The 22,716-nt window shown below is 53.5% G+C and overlaps 9 protein-coding genes across 9 annotated transcripts; 7 read left to right on the top strand and 2 right to left on the bottom strand.

Moving 5' to 3' along the window:
* Window positions 1-613: 613 nt before the first annotated feature.
* Window positions 614-1,429, top strand: AYO20_01594 (hypothetical protein; the record flags this gene model as incomplete). The annotated part of the gene is made up of 1 exon (XM_022639900.1): window positions 614-1,429. The coding sequence occupies one exon, from the start codon at window positions 614-616 to the stop codon at window positions 1,427-1,429; it is 816 nt and encodes a 271-aa protein (XP_022504288.1).
* A 997-nt stretch (window positions 1,430-2,426) lies between these two features.
* On the top strand, window positions 2,427-4,024 carry AYO20_01593 (hypothetical protein; the record flags this gene model as incomplete). The annotated part of the gene is made up of 3 exons (XM_022639899.1): window positions 2,427-2,837; window positions 2,892-3,655; window positions 3,706-4,024. The coding sequence occupies 3 exons, from the start codon at window positions 2,427-2,429 to the stop codon at window positions 4,022-4,024; spliced, it is 1,494 nt and encodes a 497-aa protein (XP_022504287.1).
* A 482-nt stretch (window positions 4,025-4,506) lies between these two features.
* Window positions 4,507-6,504, top strand: AYO20_01592 (hypothetical protein; the record flags this gene model as incomplete). Its single annotated transcript, XM_022639898.1, has 5 exons — window positions 4,507-5,090; window positions 5,216-5,297; window positions 5,383-5,511; window positions 5,591-5,918; window positions 6,008-6,504. The coding sequence occupies 5 exons, from the start codon at window positions 4,507-4,509 to the stop codon at window positions 6,502-6,504; spliced, it is 1,620 nt and encodes a 539-aa protein (XP_022504286.1).
* Window positions 6,505-7,834: 1,330 nt separating this feature from the next.
* Window positions 7,835-9,730, bottom strand: AYO20_01591 (hypothetical protein; the record flags this gene model as incomplete). Its single annotated transcript, XM_022639897.1, has 1 exon — window positions 7,835-9,730. The coding sequence occupies one exon, from the start codon at window positions 9,728-9,730 to the stop codon at window positions 7,835-7,837; it is 1,896 nt and encodes a 631-aa protein (XP_022504285.1).
* A 579-nt stretch (window positions 9,731-10,309) lies between these two features.
* Window positions 10,310-12,739, top strand: AYO20_01590 (hypothetical protein; the record flags this gene model as incomplete). Its single annotated transcript, XM_022639896.1, has 1 exon — window positions 10,310-12,739. One exon carries the CDS (start codon window positions 10,310-10,312, stop codon window positions 12,737-12,739), a length of 2,430 nt encoding a protein of 809 aa, XP_022504284.1.
* Window positions 12,740-13,919: 1,180 nt separating this feature from the next.
* On the bottom strand, window positions 13,920-16,037 carry AYO20_01589 (hypothetical protein; the record flags this gene model as incomplete). The annotated part of the gene is made up of 1 exon (XM_022639895.1): window positions 13,920-16,037. One exon carries the CDS (start codon window positions 16,035-16,037, stop codon window positions 13,920-13,922), a length of 2,118 nt encoding a protein of 705 aa, XP_022504283.1.
* Window positions 16,038-16,494: 457 nt separating this feature from the next.
* Window positions 16,495-18,013, top strand: AYO20_01588 (hypothetical protein; the record flags this gene model as incomplete). Its single annotated transcript, XM_022639894.1, has 2 exons — window positions 16,495-16,525; window positions 16,587-18,013. 2 exons carry the CDS (start codon window positions 16,495-16,497, stop codon window positions 18,011-18,013), a joined length of 1,458 nt encoding a protein of 485 aa, XP_022504282.1.
* A 455-nt stretch (window positions 18,014-18,468) lies between these two features.
* Window positions 18,469-19,485, top strand: AYO20_01587 (hypothetical protein; the record flags this gene model as incomplete). Its single annotated transcript, XM_022639893.1, has 1 exon — window positions 18,469-19,485. One exon carries the CDS (start codon window positions 18,469-18,471, stop codon window positions 19,483-19,485), a length of 1,017 nt encoding a protein of 338 aa, XP_022504281.1.
* A 488-nt stretch (window positions 19,486-19,973) lies between these two features.
* On the top strand, window positions 19,974-22,530 carry AYO20_01586 (hypothetical protein; the record flags this gene model as incomplete). Its single annotated transcript, XM_022639892.1, has 2 exons — window positions 19,974-20,088; window positions 20,141-22,530. 2 exons carry the CDS (start codon window positions 19,974-19,976, stop codon window positions 22,528-22,530), a joined length of 2,505 nt encoding a protein of 834 aa, XP_022504280.1.
* Window positions 22,531-22,716: the final 186 nt, after the last annotated feature.

Here is a 22,716-nt window from a genome sequence, read left to right as displayed (position 1 = left end):
CGAGTAAGAAGCACGACGGAGGATTTGACGTGTGAGAAGCCACGACATATTGTTGACAGACACTGCAAAACCCGGGCCAGGAGAGATGTTTGTAGATGGTATTGAAAAGCAGTTGTCATGTACATGCCTTCAAGCAACTCAGGAAACTGCAATCCTTTGTTGGCGAATTGGCAGAACCGCCATTCTTTATGGTCACCTGGTACACGGATTTCTAAGTCCAGGTGTGAGAAGACAACTGTGTTGCAACCGCACTCGACGTTTCCCAGGAAGAGAATGCCTCAGAGCATAAGGTTTGCGGTGAGAGACACAATAGGGACGCATTCTTTATTCACGAGGCTGGGGCGGAGCCTCTCCCGCTAAGAGCCGCACCCCCTCTTTAGGCACGATACCATCATCCCTGGCTCGCTCCACTGCCATACGAGGTACATATACTCACCCTAGTGGGGACTGTCCATAACGACTATAATTAGCCCCCCCGACGAGTAAGACTCCTGCTAGGCGCCCGAGGCGCTTTTCAAGGCACTGAGCGTGTATATATCTAAGAAGAATGTATGCTTGGTCAGTGGCATTCTGAAGAACTCCTCGTATATCTTCATCTGGTTTCCAACGTCTCATGTCTTCTCCACAGCCCACACCGACGGACGACTCTCAGACCGAAGGTCGTGCCACTCCACACGACTCGACTTCGCAAGAGACGCATACGCAAGAATCCGAGCCAATCCCCCAAGGCGAGCAAGATGGCGAAAGCGAGCCGGTCTCCGAGGACCTAGTCAATGTCGCAATTCTGTGCCGTCTGACACCGGACGAAGTACAAACCCTATACGCAGCGTTGCTGAATGTAGCCGATCCCGAGGCCGCTGAGCTAGAAGGGATCATACCGCACTTTATTTACTGGACATCCGACCGCGACGGTGGTTCCGAGGCTCTGTATCAGCGCCGCCACGAGCCCGAGGAGCGGTTCTACGTCGACCGTGCCGGCGTGGCAGATTGCACCTTGATTATCACCGAGAACTATGAGAGTTCGTTGATTGTGGAGCCCTCTTTCCGCGACGAGCTCTGGTCACTGCTGAAAGACACGCGCGACGACTACGACGACTACGACGACGTAGACGATGGCCTCCTCGACGCCATCGCGCTCGAGGCGTTGGAGCACTGCGTCATCTATGGACGCATACCGTGCGGTGGGTTTCGCAGCGCATGGGCTAACCTGAGCATTGGCAACCAGGGGTTGAGCGAGACAGTGGGGATGTACGGTGGCGAGGTTGAGATGTGGCGGGCTGCAACTTGGAATATGGAGACGTTTTACAGAGAAGGCGAGAGGAAATTCAGGGAGGCTGGCGGGATCTTGTATCAAGAGATTATGGATCATATGGGGAGCGATGAGGAGGAGGCGGAGGAGAAGGCGGAGGAGACTGCCATCTCGACGTAAGACAACAAGGAAGGAGATACTGAAGGTGGAAATCAGCAGAAGGACAGGGAAACAGGCGAGGGATCTCAAGCACAGGGAAAAAAGCGAAAGGCCGATGAGATTGTCACGTCGTAGAGTGTCTGTTCATCTTCCTGACGCTACCTTACCTATCATGATATATCTCCTTCCATACTTAATGGATAGAAAGTCCTAGCATATTCAGGTCTCTCTTCTCACAGCTCCTCGAAAGTAGCATTCGCACTGGTGAGGTCTAGTATATATCGCTAAGTCTGATGTGCGTAGTTATGTTAATCTTAAAGTGCCTGTACTGCCTCTCGTACTCGCCCTATACGATCTGGGTTATTAGCTGGAAGTTGCGGTACGTCTCGCTGAACCAGCTGATTTGCTCGAGCTGAAAGGCGATCTTCGTTCTATTGAGGATATGTGCTAGCAAGCGTCGCTAAGGTCGTATCGTTGACTGACCCTCAATGGACATTGGCTTCTGTATCAATGGTGGTCCCATTCAATCGGTGTGCTAATGCATGATCAAATAGGGAAGTAGTAGGCCCGGGCCGAATTACGGGTACCTAGGGAGGTTAAAGGTATATTAAAGGTCAGTAAAAGGTACGAAGGTGAAGGGTGAAAAGAGGTAAAGCGGCGTTAAAAGCGGCGCAGGCCGCCAAGCCATCCCCGCAGTGCCTTGGAATTTTTCAAAGGTGAAATGAAAATGTCATTTGGCTCTGCGAATTCTTAGCATACCTGCATACTAGCGACTCACGCGCGGGCTGTATCTTGTCCTGGGGCCTGGTAACTTCCTGTATACTTTACTCCTGATTTCCACTACTCCGTGCGACTCACTACACAGCTCCTGACTCATCGACCACTCCCAGAGCCACTGAGTCACTTGCATCCTCTTATTTCCTACCATCCCCGCACCATTGACCCATCTTCCGCCTGCGTTACTACCCCGAATATCTAGTCGAACGTTTACCAGTGTCTCTGCCGCAAGTGTGTGAAGATGTCTGTGGAAGAAGCAGTGACGGATGCACTCCAGACGCCAATGGACCAGAATGCGCAAGCCGCTGAAGAGGCCAAGAAGATGCTAGCTGAGTTAGAAGGTGACGCTGCTCCAAAAGACGAGCCCGAGCAAACAAATGGCACTGCAGAGTCGAAACCAGCAGAGGAGGACGCCCCAAAAGAGACCGAGAATGCTTCTGCGAAAGAGACTGCGACCGAGGAGAAGGAAGGTACAGAGAACAAACGTGATCGTCGGGACCGGGGTCGATCAGATAACAATCATCGTGGTCGGGGTCGGAACCAAGGTCAAGGTCGTCACAACAACCACAACTCCCGGTCTTACCGTGACAATATCAAGTCCGATCTCACGACGCTAGAGGAGACTGATGACCCAGTCGCCATTCGGAAACAGGTATGTGCGCTCTTGAAGCCCTGAACGCAGTGCAGAGATTCATAACTTGAGCAGGTAGAGTTTTACTTCTCGGACTCAAACCTCCCGAAAGACAAGTTCCTCTTCGCGCAGACTGGCGGTGTTGAGAACAAACCTGTCGACCTGCGAGAAATTCACAAGTTCAAGCGCATGCGCCGCTTTCAGCCTTTCGAAGCTATTGTCGAAGCGCTTCGGGAATCCAAGACACTCGAACTCACCGACGATGACACCCACGTGCGCCGAAAGGACCCGCTCCCAGAAAACTTTTTCGACGCTGTTGCGCAAGCAGCTGACCCCCGTACGGTGTATGTAAAGGGCTTCGGCGAGGAGACTGCGAGCACTCAATTCGATATCGAGGCATTCTTTGATCCATATGGCCCCACCCGGGCCGTCCGGCTCAGGCGAAACGACGAGAAGTTCTTCAAGGGCAGTGTCTTTGTGGAGTTCGAGACAGAAGAGTTGGCGCAATCGTTCCTGGCCCTGGATCCCAAACCGAAGTACCAGGGTAAGGATCTCCTCATCATGAGCAAGACAGAGTATACTAGCAAGAAGACCGCGGATCTCAATGCGGGCAGAATCACGTCAAACAACAAATATGATAAGGGCGGCAGACGAGATCGTAACAACCACCGCGGTGGGCGAGACGGCGGCAAGCGCAAGAGGGACGAAGATAATCGAGATTGGAGAACGCGTCGGGACGAAGATCAGAAACGCGGTTTCAGGGATGACAAGCGACGAGGTGACCGAGGTGGTCGCGAATCCCGAGGTGACAGAAACAAAGGGCCTGAAACAGACGAAAAGTATGCTGATCTCTGTTGTGCTCTGGGAGATGGCTAACTTATTGATTTAGTGGCATTCCGACAATCAAGACAACCCCCTTGAAGAACGATAGTGGTCGTGAAGAAGCCCTGGCCAAGGCGAAAGCGGCAGTTGAAGCCGAAAACAAGAAAGAACAGGCGGCTGTGGACGAAGTTGAGTCGACCGAGCAAAGTGGCCATGCTGATGCCGCTTCAAAGACCGTCAACACTGTCGCAGAAAGCATCCAGGCTGATGCAGAAGCGACTGCTGGGAAGAAGCGAGCACGAGAAGAAGATGACGCGGAAGCCGAGCGAGAGGCTAAGAAAGTGGATGTCAAATCCGAGGGCGTTGCGGCTGAGGGCGACTCATAGCCATGAATGACCCAACCTCCTTTGTCCGCCCTGAAGGGGTATCTTTATGGTTTGGAGGAGGATTGCATGGCAGTCATGATCACTGCCAAAATCCTCCTGGATATGTGCGTCTGTGAACTACCATTGTGGTGTTGTGAGCGTTCGTGCGGAAGGATGGGGTTTGTCTACCGGCAGACGGCAGGGATCAAAACTAGGCGGTTTCCATGTGCTCAGTTATTATGAAATCTTGACACCTTAGGGCAGTAATGAATAGGAATTGGACGTCGAGTAACAAATATTCATACATAGCCTTGTCTAGAATAGTGCGCGACAGGGAGGATTAAAAGTGCCTGCGAATTTCAATTCTCTGACCTCTGCGCCGTGTCTTGACTTCTTTCTCACACGCAAATTCCAACTCTCAACTCAAACACATCTTTTATCCTTCCATCTTCCACTCCTTGTCCCAGACTGACCTTGTCCATCCCGAAACCACGACTCCAGCCATGGCGTCACGTGTCTACCTGCCCCCGCACGTGACTGACGAGGCTGACGAATCAACGGCCGCCACTCCTGAATCCCCACAAAGTTCCTGGTCGTCACTTTCGAGTCTCAAATCACCACGTTCCGACACAAGCCTGGCCAGTTCCAATTCAGATGACGACGGTAATTACACTCTTGTCCAAATCCACATTCCGTTGCCGTCGAGACCAGAGGACTTTAATCCCGACGACGTTACCGTCTCCGTTGTGCCGCCCAGGGGACATCGGCGCCCAGTGTGCGAAGGTGGTCACGGTTCTTCCCACTACCATATCTATTCCAACCCCATGAATGGAGCTGCTGGTCCTCCTCCCCCTTCCGGTGGTGAGGGGGTCACAGCGACAATTTCATCCAATATGCCTGCAGCAGGCGGAGGTCCGCCCAAGCGTACCGGTCCACTACCGAACCACGTCCAGGTCGCAAAATCATACGTCTTTGAACAGGAGATCCAAAAGTGTCTTAAGGAGAACGGCGTCAGCCAGGCCAGAGAGGACAATATAAGGCTGGCTGGAGTGCAGTGGATCGATAATGTGAGGAGGGCGTTGAAGTTGTGAGTTGTCGTTGAATCTTTATCATTCTCACCTGACTTGTCCTCACGTTTTCCTTCTCGTAACGCACAAGTCACAATCGACTTTGTGAGTTGATACATGACTGACGTGATATATCTGTATATAGACCAGTCAGAACGTTCAACACAGCCGTTGTGTACTATCACAAGTTCCGACTACAGCATTCCGACGGAGAGTACAGTTTTGTGGTAAGGCGTGCACCGATCTTGTGAAGCATGGAATATTGCGCTCTCACTCAGTCCTCTGAGTTGCTGACATCGATGCCGTAATTAGGACGCATCAGCAGCGGCACTTTTCACCGCCTGCAAGATCGAGGACACACTCAAGAAATCTAGAGACATTCTGTGCGCGGCGCATAACTTGAAGGTTCCTAGAACAGAGCAGTTGTCACCGGATGATCAGGTAAGAACCAATTTCTACGATCCACCGGTAAAATCACCTTGTTGGATTTGCTGCTCACCCAAGCGTCTGGCTCATTTAGGTCTTTGAGCACCATTCACGCACAATCATCGGCCTTGAACGACTCATGCTCGAAGCCTCGGGGTTCGACTTTCGCAATCGGCACCCACAGGAGCTCCTCATCAAGTTCGCCAAAAACTACGACCTCGCCAAAGGCTCACCCGTCGTCAAGACCGCGTATTCGATCTCCCTGGATCTCTACAGAACCTGGGCACCGCTGAAACAAACGACAGCAACAATGGCGTTCGCTTGTCTTGAGCTTGCGGGAAGGCTACTGGGCGAAGAAAACGACGCCATTGGGACGGGAAGGGACTACGATGAGTGGAAGACTGGGAGAGGGATGGTGATGGGTAAGTTTTCCTCGATACAGTTCTCACAAAGGCTTGCCCAAAACGAAGGCCTATGGCGATTCCAGACTGACCGTGATTCTTCTCCGTAGAAACGCTTCTGGACCTCCTCGAACTCTACACCCACCACCGCAATTCGACGGTCGTTGGGCCGATGTTCCCTGTCGACACGTTCCTCGAAGTGCGCATCCCGCTGAACATGGAGTCCGAGGAGAAGGAGATCCCGCGCTTCACAGCATGGGTGGGAGCCGACGATGGGTCGACCGCAGCTGACCACGCGAAAGGCGGTTACGGCCACCACAACGTGAACGGAACGGGGAATATGAACGGCTCCAAGTCCGCCTCGTCGAGCAAGAACGTGAGTCCACGAGACGTGACGAGCCCGCGCCGAAGCAGTGCTGCGAGTTCTAACACCGCCCCTGGCGCCGCTGTCAATCCAGGCCCTGGATCCGGTCCCGGCTCTGGAGCGGCTATGGGGATAAAGCAGCGTGTCGGCGAGAGAGGGCGTGAGGGCACTGTGCGCTTCATTCTCAACCCGGATAGGGAGAGGGAAGAAAAGGCGGTTATCGAGACGTTCCGCAATCCTTGAGGAACTCACCAAATGTCAAAACCGTCAAAAGAGCAAGTAAATGTGGACAATGACGACCACGTCTCGATATGACACGATACGACAAGGAGAAGATGAACAAGACGCTATGAAACTACACAGAGAGAGACATGCACACAGAACAACTCCGAAAAAAACACTACCAAAATAAGCAAAAGAAAACACAGAGAGGGATCTCCAGCTCTCTGCACCAGAACCATAGCTTGTGTTCTGCTTCTCTCTCTCTATCTCTTGTTTATCCGTCTAGCAAGAAAATGACAGACTACCTGCGCACGCCCCGCGATGGGCGCTCTCAGCATGAACAACAACAGCACGTACGGAACCACACAAGCACAGGCGCAGAGGCTGGATTTGCTGTTTGTCGAACCGAATCGAACTCGTCGCATCGAGCCCGGTTCCTGCGCTCCTGGAGGGAATGAGCGGGATTGGCTGATTCGACATGGGCTGGACTGCTTCGGAGTGCAACGGGCTGGATTGAATCAGATTCTATCGGACGGTGCTGGACGGTGCTGGATATTCCTGGACATGGCTGGGCTGTGCTACCATGTGCTAAGCTGAGGGATGAACATTACGACATGCATGCAAAATGGGGGGGCGGCATTGTAATCGATAGGGAAAACCACGGCGCACATGGTATGGACTCCCAGGGTCTCTAGTCACGGTCTTGCAAGCGAGTTTCTCAAATAGGCGGCGTTTGGCTACCTTTCTACCGACTATCCACTAAGTAGTAGGGTAGTAGGTATCGATTCATGGATCATCAATCTTGTACTCGGTCCTTGTCCTTTCCAACTCCACGATCGCTCGCTCGCTCGCTCACCTCATGCATGCGTGTCTTTGGAAATAAAATAACTGTTCCACCCTATTGCCCATGTACACACGATCAAGTAACGATGACTCGCCTCGACTCGCCTCGCCAGCGACGACAAAACAAAGATGGAGACAGAGACGGAGACAGTGCCAAACGAGCAAGCAAATAAACCCCCACACGAGGTATGCAGGTCCTTTTCCCAACGATCTCTGATGCCTCAGGACGGAAACGAAAGAGGTTCCGGATACGCCGCCTGAGACGCACTTTTCGCGCTTTGTACCTAAACATCCACCCAGAAGAAGGCGCGGAGATTTTCAAGTCATTTGACGGCTCTTCTCAATCCAATAAAATGCATCAACCAAGGCAAAAGTCAAAATCCTGGTGTTTCCCTTGTGGTACCAAAGACGATCACAACCACAACCACGGCCATGGCCATAAACACAAACCCATTAGTTGCTATTGCTTGCTATTGCTATTGCTGACGCTCTTGCTCCTGCTGTGCACCTAAAGGCTGGCCAACATCTGACTCAAGGTGCCCTTGTCGTACTTGACCACCTTGCCCTTCCCCTTGTCCACCTCGTGATACCGGTCCCAGAACCGCGTGTAAAGCGGCTCGATCATGCCTTGAATCTCCCGGGCCAGCTGCGACCTGACCTCGGCTTCCATGCGCAGACTCTTGTGTCTGGTGATCAACTCGTCAAAGCTGGTGTTGAAGAGCTTGAACTTTTCCTTGATCTTGTCCTTGTCCTTGGACGACAGGGATTTGATGATGGACGTGGAATCGATGGCTTGGCCTGACAAAGGCCGCGAACCGGACGAGGTCTGGATTTGGTCAAACAGGTGGTTGGCAGGGTCACGCCACGCCGTCAGGTACAGCGAGGAGCCGGCTTTGCGGTAGGCGTCGAGTTTGGCGCTGTGCGGAGAGATCCCCAGATAACGGGCGAGGTCTGGTGAGGATTGGACCGCCCGGGTGAGCACAGCGACGCTATTGAGTTGGAATATTCCTTGGAGGGGTTTCTTGGGGTGGAGAACCTGTGAGCGTGCATTGAGCGTTGAAAGAAGAGCGTCGACAATGTCAATGAGGTAGTGTGACAATAACGTTGGGTTTTCAGTCGACGGAGCCAATTCAAGGTTCAGCGTCGATTGCGAGGCCATTCCTGCCGCGGTCTTCCAGTTTCCGTCGCCGATAGAGGAGAGGAGGGCAAGTAAGGGTCGCTCAAATACCGCAAGGTTCTGGAGACGGGAGGCCGTCTGTGAGACCAGCGGGATAGTGCTACCGTCTGGTGGGAGGGTCGAAACTGATTCGGCTTGTTTCTTCGTTTGGTTCAGTATTTCGCTGAACGATGAACGAGCAGTCTCACGAATCGGTCGAAGCGCATCTGCAAACTGGGATCGCAGTTGGCCCGTCCGCGATTCGAGTCGATACCCAAGCGGAGTGAAGAGATCCAATATCTCGTAGGCGAGGAAGCAGTCGCTCAAGATCCGTGGCTTGATCACATTATTCAGCTCCGAAAGAGTACGCGTAAACGTCCCTAATGCCTTGCCGCAAGTCATTGTAAAGACGCGACCAGGATCGTTACGGAATATCCGGGATGTGTTCTCTGCTTCTGCGAGAAACATGCCCTCGATACCATTCGCGTACGCCCCAACGCCACTCGAGCCTTCCCGGTAAACACCCGAATCGTTTCCTTGTCGTTTGGAGGTCATAATTGAGGCTGTGGCTAGATTTTGAAGGCTGTTTTGGAGGTAGTCCCCCCTCACCTCGACGTAGATCGAAACTGCCGCGTCTTCATCGCGTTGGCCCAACCTGGCCGAATGTGCTCCGGCGGATGCCATTGCCATTGCCATCTGGCCGAGAGATTGGGTTTTGTCTTGAGAGTATGTAGGGAATGGAATTTGTTTCGTGATATGATGCAGGGGCTCGACGGGTTGCGAATCTTCCTGCAACATTTGCCGATACATGTCGTTCAACTGGTTAACTCCCGTGGATAGGAGGCTATGGAAGTCGGACACAGCTTGTTGGTTCGCTCTCATGTTTGTGGAGCCTAGATCGGTGAGAGCTTTGTCAATACGCTTCAAGGCGCTGAGATATTGTGGCAGTCCTGAAGCTTTGGGCCCTGCTCTGATGATAGCTTCTTCTCGGCCCCTCGAGTCCAACGGCTGCTTGAGCTTTTCGATAGCTTCATTGATCTTGTCAATATTCCGACTCGTGATCTGAAGTTGTTGCGTGTTGCTGTAGATCGGCCCAATAGCATCCTTGACGATCTTACCGCTAACATCGAGCCGTGCCAGACTGGCCGCTATCCGCTTGGTGATGTCTTTCGTCTTCCCCAAAGAAGCCAACAGCACTTCAACCTCGGCGCTCTCTTCGGCGAAGGCGGCGTTCCTGGGTGCCACCATCTTGAGTGTCTCAAACAGAAAAGGTACACCATTCAAATTCTCCGACGGGCGCCTGTGGCCATGCAGTCTGGTCTGAAACAGCGTCAACGGGTGTCAGTCTGTGGTGCACAGCTTCGCATTTTGCGGGGACTCGGTCGATTGCGCTAAGGTGATATTCCGCAATGGAGCATGCTCTGAAGAAGAGGGTCTTGAGCTGCTCTATGTCAACTATGCCAAATTGATAATGATGGGTGAGCTGATAATAGATGTGTGAGACGGAATCGACGGAGACAGACTGGGGCGGCGTAGGCGGCTTGGGAGATGATTTGGCTGCTGTCCCAATTGGGTTTAGTCCAGGAACCTGTGGCGCCACGTGCCTCGACGCCAGCCTCGGCCGGAATCGGATTCCAGCTCCTTCCCCCGACGTCATTGTGACCAGATCGTCCCAACAAACCCGCTGCCCACTTTGCGCATCAACGAACACGAGAGGCACAAAATAGCTCCTGAGGCTCTCGGTCGATCCTAAAGCTTGGTCTCTTCCTTCTACAGCATGGAATTTGATATCTGCTGATTCGCTCTTTTGGCGGCGCTCTTGTGACTATGAGCGCTGCAAGGCTGCTCTTCAATTCAAGCTCCCTCCAATATACTGCCCTCGCCGCTCTCGCCTGTGCTGGTGTTCAAAGCTCAGCGCGCAGGACCAATCCCGTTAGGCTCGACAGCCCCTCGGGAATACATACTACTCAAGATGCCTCTCTCATAGCCTATGCTCGACGTGTGCAGAGTCACTATGCTCATGCCGAAGATCCAAATCACACCACAAAAAGACATGACGCGACCATCGTCGACAAAACAAATGATCCCGACAAGTACCTCCCCGCCTTCGAGAGCGACGACGAGAATGCCTGGGCCTCCTTCTCAAGAAACTTCCACAATGTAAGAGAAGGCATTGCGCGCATAGACTGGAGCACCGTCGGCGACAAGATCACGGATTTGGTTGTGCCCAAATGGGCCAAGATCCTTCCTGATGGATTTCAAAAGCTTCAATCCGAGCTGTCCATGCAGCCAGGAACGCTAGCAGATCAGATCTGGCAGGAGGCACACGATCCATACATCAATCCGGAAATTGAGTGGAATGCCACCGTTCGCGTTGGTGACACCCTTGGCAGTGACGAATTGGAGTTCCGACGCAAGAGGAAGCAATTCGTTGTCAAAGCGTTGGCAAAATACCTCGGTCTCGATGAGAAGGAGATTCACCCAGATGACGTGCCTACTATTGCGATTTGTGGCAGTGGCGGGGGTCTACGAGCCATGGTCGCTGGTACAAGCAGCTACCTGTCTGCTCAAGAGGCGGGTCTTTTTGATTGTGTGACTTACACCGCAGGAGTCAGCGGCAGCTGTTGGTTGCAGACACTCTTCTACTCCTCCCTGGGTAAGCAAGACCACAGGCAGCTCCTCAAGCACATAAAGTCACGGATTGGGACCCATATTGCATTCCCTCCGGCAGCATTGAAGCTGGTCACGAGTGCCCCGACCAACAAGTTTATCCTCAGCGGTTTCGTCGAGAAGATCAAAGGTGATCCCGGGGCTACCTTTGGCCTTGTGGATGTCTACAGTCTTTTGCTCGCTGCTCGGCTTCTGGTCCCTCACGGCGAACTTGATGTTAATGATCAAGACCTCAAACTGTCAAATCAACGTTTATACATTGAGAACGGTCAACTCCCCATGCCCATATATACCGCCGTCCGCCATGAAATACCTCTGGACGAGGAGGAGGAGGAGCAATCCAAGGATAACCTCGCTCTCAAACACAGGATAAAGGAGAAAGCGAGGAAGGAAGCATGGTTTCAATGGATTGAAATGCACCCGTGGGAGGTCTGGTGCGAAGAGTTCGGTGCTGGTATACCTACTTGGAGCTTAGGTCGGCCCTTCAAAAACGGCCGGAACCTGCTGCTTGACAGCGGTGTTGCCCTGCCAGAGATTCGACAAAGTCTGCTCCTTGGGATCTGGGGGTCGGCCTTTTGCGCCACACTGGCGCACTACTACAAAGAGATCAAACCTGCTTTTATCGGGATGGTTGGATTCGACGGCGTCAATCAGCTGGTTGAAGAGAAGAATGAAGATCTCATCAAGATCCACCCCATTGACCCAGCTACGATACCCAATTTTGTGTATGGCATGGAAGGCCAGCTCCCGTCGACGTGTCCAGACTCGGTCTTCAAGAACGACCATCTCCAGCTGATGGACGCTGGAATGAGCAATAATCTGCCAATCTACCCGCTCCTCCGACCTGGCCGGGACGTTGACGTCTTGATTGCATTCGATGCGTCAGCAGATATCCAAAAGGAGAATTGGCTGTCGGTGGTTGATGGGTACGCCAAACAGCGCGGCATCAGAGGGTGGCCTGTGGGTGCAGGTTGGCCGAGGGAATCGTCTAAACCTCAAGAGAATGTCAAAGCACTGGAAGAAGCACAGGCGACCACTCCACAAGAAGCGGCCACAAAGCTCGCTGCGGCGAGGGAGGAAGATCGTGAGAACAAAGCTGCAGACAAGGACAACACTACAGAGAGTCCGACGACAGGCTCAGCTCCGGACGCGGCGAGCGTACTTGGGCCTTGCACCGTCTGGGTGGGCAGCAAGGCCGAGCGATCCAGCGATGAAGAACCACCGCCCTCCAAGAGTCTCAACTGGGACGCCAGCGACAACGAAGACTCGGCCTCGTTCCACTTGATGGACCCGAATGCCGGTATTGCCGTGATTTACTTTCCTCTGCTTCCACACCCGGATGTCCCGAACATCGACCCGGACAAGTCCGACTTTATGAGCACCTGGAATTTCATCTACACGCCCGAACAGGTCGACAGCGTGGTGGAGCTCGCCAAGAGGAACTTCGCCGAAGGTGAGGAAAAGGTGAGGGACACGGTGAGGGCCGTGTACGAGAGGAAAAAGAAGGTGAGGCTGGAGAAAGAGGACAAGAAGACCAGCAAGGAATGGAAGGGCCGAATACGGAGGGTGGGCAACACTTTTGTATGAAGTAAGACAAAGTTCGACAGAGCTGGATGGCCCAGAATCCAGTGACGGTGGTTGATGCCTGGCTGTTGTTGTCGGTACTTGGTTTCTACTGTGTCTTCGTCTAACAACAATGTGTTGGATCAGTCTTTGAAAAGACTCGTCGCCACAACCCACTCAAGACTACGAATTACGCTTCAAGGAGGACTTGGGTCGGAGTCAGGAGAAAGTCCACATGCCATTATTCAACAATGGCAACAGAAAAGGAAAGGTACTTGTAGGATAGAATACACTACAAGTATAAGTAGAGATGGCCTTGCCTTTTGAAATCCAGCTGATAAAGATTCCATTTTCATGCACGTTGATTGATCATTCCATATTTATAGTCTGTGGGTATTCTAATCAATTAACAACGGAAAGAAACGAAACCTCACAATATAATTCCATCAAGACTCAGTGGGGTATATAACACGCCATGCTTGCTAGACCAAACTAATTCAAGTAATCAACAACGACTTGGTTCTCGTCTCTTGGGTTCCCCTGGTGTCCGTCCTGGTGAGGGAGAGTTGCCTGTTCCATGTCTATATCTTACCAGTACACGACCCGGCCGATGGAGCGCGGTTGTGCGTGAACAATGACGCATATCACGAGACGTATATGGTACGGTAGTGTGGGCAGTAACGTCTCTGGGGCGCCGGGTTGGGGCTTTAGTGCAAGACACTGAATGCTGGATTGCATCCCCGCATGGGCAAGTGCTCGCGTCGCCTCGTAATGTAATGCAATACAACGCATCACTCGTGATGATTCATGGAATGTAAGAGTCAGGCGATCCGGAAAGCTGACCAATTACCCTCTGTGTGGTAGGTCGCCATTGCAAGACAGGTCGTAATGTTGCCATTCTGCTCCGTCGTCGAAGAGCCCGGATTCAATACTATAAGACGCGTGCTTTGGTGTGACCGTCGATTCTTCCATGGTTCATCAATAGTGCTGTTCGCACAGGGTGGCCGATTGGTGCGTGCAAAAGATAGCCCTGCGCGCAGCATAGGCCACGCCCATGTTTGCTTCCCAAGCCGTCGTTAAAGCAGAGATCCTCCACTTCCACGCAAGAATAGTCGACCTGGGATTGAGGTAACGCTGGACAGGGAGGATGGGACGATGAGGCTCTCATATAGGACTGTAATGCTCGCTTGTGACCCCGCTGCGTTCACACGGGTGGATCGCCTCCCCCTTTCTTGTTGCCTTTGATCGATTCCACAAACTCTTTGGCCCACTGTTTCGCCTTTTCGAGCTCTTCGTGGAGGAACTTCCACCAACTCCCTTTCTTTTCTTCCTGATCTTCGTCGGGTGTGTCTGCGTCTGGCTTTTCAGGGTCGGTGGGCGCTTCAACTGGAGAATCTGGATCGTCGTCGGGAGTTGCTTCCTCCTGATGCTCTTCCTCGTCGACGGGATCCACGATTGTGTCTGGGGTGTCTCCCTCTTGATCCTTGTTCTCATCGACGGGATCTGCCACCACTTCCGAGCCCGGCCTGTCATCCTCAGAATGCAAGCCTTCGGTTTTCAAGGGAAGTCTTAATGACCCGTTGTTTGGTTGTGGGACGATGCCCAACGAATCACACATGATATTGTAGACCTCGATGTTCTGGAAAACAGGTACTCGACTGTTGGGCGCGTGTGGAAATGCAGGCCCCCTGGCCACAAAGATAGCTCGCATGAGCGGATGCTCGTGATCGTAGCCATGCAGTCCTTTCGGCGTATATTCTCTGCCCGTGCTCAGCGCATCGGCAATGTCGAAATCGGATTTCTCCACGACAGCCCAGCCGGTCTTGGGAACGATCCACAATGGTGCGATGCGATCGTTCTGGTTAAAGTGATAACGCTCTGGCATGGTTTCAAGAGTGTAGACTTCGAAATTGCCTGATTTGGCGGCTTCTTGAGAGAGCTGTTCGTAGAGCACGGGGACGTCGCGGTCTGGATTCTTCAGGCGCAAGCCACGAAGAGGCCACCCGTCAATGTGGTCGACTAAGGACATATCCATGAGATCATCCAGTTGGATTAGTCGATTTGTGGACGTGGTAGCCATTCCATGGTCGGAGACGATGACAATGTTGACAATCTCGGTCAGGTTGCGTGTCAGGAGACCTTCGACGAGCAAAGTCAGCATGCTGTCGACATCCGCAATGGTGGCTCTGATCTCTGTGCTGTTTGGCCCGTAGAGATGTCCATCGGCATCAACATCGGGAACATAGGCAGCGATAAATTGTGGTCGTAAGTGTACCTGCTCAGCAGGGGCTTCGTCATCGTCGCCAGGCAGATCGAGCCACTGCAAAACCCTATCGACTTTACGAGACAAGGATTCATTCCCGTTGTACTTGTCCAAGTATGTCGGCTCCACGTCAGGTATATGCGCTTCAGAACCAGGCCACATGTGAATTGCAGAGCGGACACCCTGATGCTCGGCTGTAACCCACAGAGGCTCGGCGGTCCACCACTTGGGCTGCATCGAGACTTTGATGTTGGTGTACCAAAACTCTTCTTCAAACGCGGGATCCCAAAACTGGTTGCTGACTATGCCGTGACTTTCTGGATATAAGCCAGTCACCAGGGTGAAATGGTTGGGAAAGGTAACGGAGGGAAACGACGGGAGCATGTACTTGGGCGACACACCGCTCGCGATAAAGGCATTGAGTGCTGGAGTAATGTTGCGGTTGAGAAAGTCAGCGCGGAAGCCATCGAGAGAGATGAGTATTGTGGTCGGTCGGAAAACGTGCGTCCCGTTATGGTACCTGGTCAATCGGTGAACCGTGGGCGTCAGAGCGTGTTTCTTCGTAGAAGCCTTATAGGCGCCAAAGAGCAAGGCGACGAATAGTGCGACAATGGCCAGGTATATCATCGTCAGGCGTCCCCGATGGGATTTTTGAGGAGCATGTCTGTCCCATTTTGTGCCCTCAAACTCGGTGTCGGTAGAGGACTGGGAACTGGTGTCTTTGAAGCCGCTTTCCATCTCAAAAACTTTGTCTGCAGGTCTCGCTCCGCTTTTCCTCGACTTCCTGCGTCTGTGCCTCCGAACTTTGGCTGCATTGCTTCCCTCATCATACGTTCCATCCCGGAACCCAAAGGTCGCACGTGCTGACTCGAACTTCGACGGTTTGTGCAACAATTTCTCATGCTCTTCAGTTTCTTTGAGGATATCTCTGTCGCCCTCCCTGACACGGCCTCCGCTTTCGAAGTCTAGCTCAGTATCGGATCCTGAATCGGAGGGGACAATCGCGGCGTCTTCATCGTAGTGTTTCTCGGACAGGAGCCCGTCGCGTTCCCGTGCCATTTCGATATATTCTCGAGTTCCCGGTTTTGACAGAGCGGATTCGATTGGATTGTGCTAGAGCGCCATCGCTGGGCAAATAGGTGCCGCATGGAAAGAGGTGGCATGTGGTACAGCCTTTCAAACATAATCCGTACCCCCTTGAAGGCGCAGCTGAGGATTCCTCGGGATTCGGATCAACATTTATTCCGTTCAGCCTCGCCAACTCTATAAAGTGGGCTCAGCCTTGTCTAATCCCCTTTCTCTCGGTTTCAAAACTGATTGGGTTTTTCGAAAATCCACACTTGTTATGCGCCAATATGAGTGTCGAAATTAATGTGGCGGTGCGGTGATACCCGGCCAAGCCGCACTTCATATATCAGGCAGCAGTCAATTGGTTTGGTCCAAAAGTCAGGAATTGAATGTTGACAAGATCATACGGCTAAAATCTAACTTGGATATACATAAGGGGTCCTTCGAGATGGAGGGTTTTGAGAAGTTGCGCGCGGTCGGTATGCTGATCATATTCACTCTCAAATGTCACAGCTGTCGAGACTGACACGATTTTTGCAGGCAGGCTGGAACGTTACTCGACCGCTCGCCATGACCTGAAGTTCTATCTGGGGCCAGCAGTCACAGCCTTATACAAGCTCCCAAATAGCCGCTCCGATCAGTTGAGGGTTTGTGTCTACAAGGCTTTGGGAGATGTTATCACTCGACATCCGATTCTCTCAGCCATCCCGGTGGACGAGAATACCCAGGATCCATACTTCATTCGGTTACCAGAAATCAATCTCGACAAATGTGTGTTCTTCCAAACACGGCACCTAGATTACGACCCGGATGCTGGTGGGGAGCGAGATGTTGCACTAGACGACCTGCTGAGCACCCAGCATAGCGTCCCGTATGAGCCGCCAAACCCTTTTTGGAGACTCTTCGTCCTGACAAGCTCTGCTCGACCCGCTGAGTTCACTGCATCTTTCTTCTACCATCATGCCCTCGGCGATGGCATTTCGGGAATGGCATTTCACAGGACCTTTCATAGTGCCTTGTGCCAGGTCCTTTCGAACTTCGCAATTGACCCTCTCTTCACATCAGTCATCCCATCACCGTCGACGCCATTACTACCTAGTCTTGAATCCGCCCACCCACTACCTATCTCAACCTGGCACATCCTGACCGTACTCTTCAAGCACAAAATCTGGTCCCCCAGCCGCGACCCTGGTCTATGGACAGGTTCGAAGTGTATCACGCCATTGGGACGTACAGGTGCTCGTCATCTCGCCCTCTCGGCCTCGAGCACAACGGCGCTCAAGAACATTTGCCGTAAGAACGGCACCACCATTTCCGGAGCACTCCAGACGCTGATCGCAGGGGCACTATTTGCCCATCTGCCCGAAAAGTTCACCAAGGTGGCATGTAGTGGCGCGCTTTCTGTGCGCGGATTTCTCCCTGCGGACGCTGGCATCACGGAGGACAGCATCGGGGTTTGGGTGCAAGGCATGTCCGACACATACGTTCGAGACCACTTCTCTACCCAACGCGGAGGGTCGGACGAGGGAGCACATGATCTGTTACTACCATGGCCCGAAGCCCGGCGATCCCGCCAGAACATTGAACGCGTCTTGAGCTTGAAGGGCCACAATACAGACGTTGGCATGCTCCGGTTCGTGCAGGACTACCAACAGGAACTATTTCTCTCCAAGGTCGGCAAGGACCGGGACTCGAGCTTCGAGGTGTCTAACCTGGGCCTGTTCAAGAAGCAGCCGCCTTCAGGGGACGTCGAAGGAGTGGAAATGGGGAGGATGGTCTTCACGCAGAGTGCCGGCGTGACGGCGAGTGCGATCCAAGTGTCCGTCGTCACGGGGGCTGATGGATGTTTGGTGCTAGGAGTTACATGGCAAAAGGGGGTCGTGGACGACGACCTTGTCGAGAAGATCTTGAAGAGCGTTAAAGAAGAGGTCGAGCGCTTAGCAAGCAATGACGGCGTCTCTTCATGAGTTTTCCTCACTAGCACTTGTGTAACGATTTTGGTCCAGTGGTATAAGACCCACTTTGCACAGACAGACAGTAATAGATGTGGATATAATATATAGACTAATAGTATCAGAGGTACCAGTGCCATCAACACCGCTAAAGATCTCTTCTACGGTTCGCACATGCTGTAATTGATCGCCATGGCCACTGTGGTGCTTTTCATGTTTGGGGGAAGGGAGACAGGGGGCTATTGTCCCAAATTGGCAGTATCTCTCGAGAATCGAGATTGCTGTGGAAAATGGAGGGACGTGTGATTGGAAGGTGATAAAGGGGCTCTCACACTCCATACCGCTTCAAAAGTTGCTATGATTTATTTAAAGAGCCATCCAACTCCAACTCTGTAGATGGTATATATCTTTTGAGCATTTAGCCTCCCGTGAATGTTTCAATAGAACAGGATAGGACGCTGGGACTCACAATGTTCCACAGACGACGGCCTGCACCCCAAAGTCTCCAACACATCCGTCTCGCACGGCGCGTGGCGAAACGGCAACTCGTTGCAACCCTTGGTCCTGTTCACAGCGACCTCGAGGAGTTCTATGCTTCGGTGCCTCTTCCTGATGGTCATAGGGGAGAGTTGAAAGTGGTGCGACCTAAACCGTTAGCAATGCAGTCACAAGCATCCACCCCGGGAGTGACCATTGAGACTGTGCCTTCTTCTCCAGCAGACGGCGGCAACGCTGGTCATCCGTTGATTGTCCTCTTTCATGGCGGAGGATTCTCCAACGGCAGCGTCGATTACATGACTCGTCCGGCGCGAGATTTTGCGCTCGAATTCCACGCCGTGGTTATTTCTGCGACGTATCGGCTCGCGCCCGAGCATCCGTTCCCGACGCCGATGCAAGATGCTTGGGATACGCTGGTGTGGTTGTCCCAGCACGCGGGGGAATTTGGTGCCAACCCTATCCGGGGTTTTGTAGTCGGCGGAGTTTCAGCCGGAGGGACCATGGCCGCTGTTTGCAACCAGTTGGCACGGGATCGAGGACTCACGCCACCGCTCACCGGGGCATTCGTGTCCATTCCTCTTTTGCTCGTCAAGGAGATCGTTCCGGACAAATACAAAAGGGAGTGGACCTCGATGGAAGACAACAAGAACAACCCGTCCCTGAACCGAGACACGATCCAGCATATCATCCGCACACTGAGCCCAGACATCCGATCTCCCTTGTTTTCACCTTTCAACAGCAAGACTCCTCACGTGGGACTGCCTCCGACATACGTACATGTAGGAGGACTGGATGTCCTGAGGGATGACGGCTTGCTATACGAAAGGGCGTTGAGGGCAGCGGGGGTGCCGACACGGTGCGACGTATTTCCTGATCTGGGCCATGCTGCTTGGACTATCCATGCAACAGAGTACTCTCGACCACGACTAGGGCCGAAGATGATGGAAGCGATGAGGTGGCTGTTGGGTCAGGAAGGACTGAAGGACTGAGGGCACCAGTTGCGGCCACTGGACGATGAAGTAGGCGATTCACCAATTGTTATGCTCTTTGCTTCTGGCCTGTGCTTGATATAGTAACTACTTACCCATATGTGCATTATTTGACAAGCCTTCCTCCTACTTCTTTCCCTGTCTCATCGATTCATCAACACGCTTCCGCATGCGAATCTAAACTGTTTCCACTGACCAAGCATTCTCCTACAACAGCCTCCGAAGTTCTTTTGTTTGGGAAAGAGCGCTCCAGCCTCGTCTGCCCAATCAGGACTAGTGCCATCGAGGGGTCGATCATTACATAACCAGGAAAAAGTGGGGAAACATCCCATCACATTTCCCCACACAAGTGCGAAAATGAAATAAATTTCTGGAAATCGACATTTGTGCTGCCGACTAAGTTGTGAAACAACCCAGGTTCTGGAACAGGACGTGGTATGTCATTGCCTTATAGATTCAAGGCAGGAGGTACAGGAAACAGTGCCACAATGGCACACACCACCACCACTTCTGTCCATCACCACCGGAGCACGACAAAGGTCGACCATAAACCCTTCAAGTCGCGGTTCGCCTCCAAGAGCGCCTTGAAGGGCCAGGCAAAAGGTGAGAAAAGCCAGTCTGTCTGACACGATATTCCTGCTGATTTTAATTGCAGGAAAAGTCGAAAGTCAACGGTCCGAGAGAGGCCAGAGAAAGACCCCTCACCAGCAAGTCATGTCGAAATTGGCCAGACGCAACCAAGCCAAGCAACTGCGCATGCACCACAAGGACAAGAAGGAGGGGGAAGAACTCATGTTCCAAGGTGTCGATGGGGCAGCAAAACATATTGCAGTGGTGCCGCTGTCGAGTGACGTCGACCCATACTCGGCAATTAAAACACTGAATGAAAGTGTAGATGTTTCGGACTCAAATGTCTCATCTGGAACCGTACCTGTCCGAGTGGACCGGTTCCGGCGAAATCTTCTCTATCTGCCTGCTAAATTCGACCTTTTCAACGCTCTGGACATTTGCAAGCTTGCAGACTGGGTGATTTTCGTTCTCGACGCGGAGCAGAAATACGGCGAAGAGGAGGATTTGTTTCTGAGATCGCTCGAAGGCCAGGGCATCACGAATGTGACAGCCGTCGTGCACAATCTGGATCAGAAAGTCCCAGCTCCCAAGAGGATGCGACATCTGACGGAGATGAACATCGCTTTGGGCCGGTACTTTCCCGCCCTGGACAAACTATCCAGCCTAGACAGCAAATCAGACTGCTCCAACCTGGTGCGGCGGATATGCACAGCTTCGACGCGAGGAATTCGGTGGCGCGACGACAGGAGCTGGATGTTGGTTGAACAGGCTAAGTGGAGTCCCCAAGTGGACGAAACAGCCACGACCACCAGCGTGACGCTGTTGGGGACGATCCGCGGGAAAGCCCTGAACCCGGATCGCCTGGTCCATGTCCCAGGTTGGGGAGACTTCCAGATCTCCTCGATCCGACAGGTACCTCGTCCGGGACAAAAGAGGAAGGCGGAGGAGATGGACGCAGATGAGCCCATCAAGGAGTGGAAACCCACCGCGGATCAAGACGACCTGGCAGAGCTTGCACCCGAAGAAGCCGAGATGCAGGATGCGGCGAGCACCGTAGCAACCACGGAGCATAAAGGGGTCCTCCTTGACGACCATCACTACTTTTCCGACGACAACTCTCACATCCCTCCCCGACCCAAGAAGCTCCCCCCAGGGACCTCCAACTACCAAGCAGCCTGGTTTCTGGACGACGTGTCAGACTCGGAATCGGACATGATGAGCGAGGACGGAGACCGCGACGGCGACGTAGCGATGGACGCTGAGCAAGAATCTCCAAACATCGAAGACGGCGGCAGTGTGACCGGAGGCAAAGCACCCTCGGAATATCCGCAATCAGAAATGAACCTCGACAACGATGACGATGAGGAAGACAACGACGCCCCGCTCGAAGCGGAGGAAGAAGCACGCCAACTCGCCGAGTTCCGCGCCAGCCGCAGGAAGAGGGAAGCCGAAGAGGACCTGGAGTTCCCGGACGAGATCGAGCTGCACCCGGACGTGCTGGCGCGCGAGCGACTGGCGAAATACCGCGGACTGAAGAGCTTGCGGACCAGCGAGTGGAACCACGCCGAGGACGCCCCCTACGAACCCGCCGAGTACAAGCGGCTGCTCCAGGTGCCCGAGTACAGGAAGGCGTACAGCAGCGTGATGAAGGAGTCTCTCGCCGGCGCCGTGCTCGCGGGCACCAGAGTCGAGATCGAGCTGCGCGATGTGCCGGTGTCGCTGCAGTCGAGCGCGCCCCACCCGTCGTCCATGTTCTCGCTCCTGCGGCACGAGCACAAACACGCCGTGATCAACCTGAACGTGACGCTGCGGTCGGACCTCGAAGAGCCCATCAAGTCCAAGGACGAGCTGGTCGTCCAGATCGGCCACCGCCGACTGCTCATCAACCCGGTCTTCTCGGCCGCGGGCCAGACGCCCAACGACGTGCACAAGTTCGACCGGTTCCTGCACCCAGGCCGCACGGCGATCGCGACCTTTACAGGACCGCTGACATGGGGGTCGGTGCCTGTGCTGGTATTCCAGCGACAAGCACCTCGCCAGCCATCCGACAGCGGAGACACGACAGCAGCACCCGCGCTAATCGACTCGAACACGACAACCTCTACCACTACCTCAGCCCCTACCGCCACGCCGTCATCACCACCTTCCTCGCTCCGCCTAATCGGCACGGCGACGACACTCCCGCCATCATCCTCGCGCGTCGTGGCCAAACGGCTCATCCTGACCGGCCACCCGTTCAAGATCCACAAAAAGGTCGTGACGGTGCGGTACATGTTCTTCGACCGGGCCGACGTGCAGTGGTTCGCGGCGCTGCCGCTCTTCACGCGCCGGGGACGCCAGGGCTTCATCAAGGAGCCGCTCGGCACGCACGGCTACTTCAAGGCCACCTTTGACGGGCGCGTCGGCCCGCTCGACGCCGTCGCCGTCGCCCTGTACAAGCGCGTGTGGCCGCGGGGGGCGAGGGTTTGGGAGTGAAGAATGGACAAGCCCAAGGTCAGGCAAGGAGAGAGGAGGCAGAGGAATGGAGGGGGAGAAAAGGGCGCGGGTAACGGGTAAAGGGTACCGGATGGAAATGATGTGTCTGGTTCGGACAGGGCTGAGGTTGCAGTTGCTGAGGTCGGTTGAGCTGAGGTGGACTCGCCTGGAAAGGTCAAAGGTACA

The sequence above is a fragment of the Fonsecaea nubica genome, assembly GCF_001646965.1.
Source record: "Fonsecaea nubica strain CBS 269.64 chromosome Unknown Scaff6, whole genome shotgun sequence".
In the NCBI taxonomy this organism is placed as follows: domain Eukaryota; kingdom Fungi; phylum Ascomycota; class Eurotiomycetes; order Chaetothyriales; family Herpotrichiellaceae; genus Fonsecaea; species Fonsecaea nubica.
The sequence above is the reverse complement of the archived record's forward strand: the minus strand, read 5'-3'. Positions and strand labels throughout refer to the sequence as shown.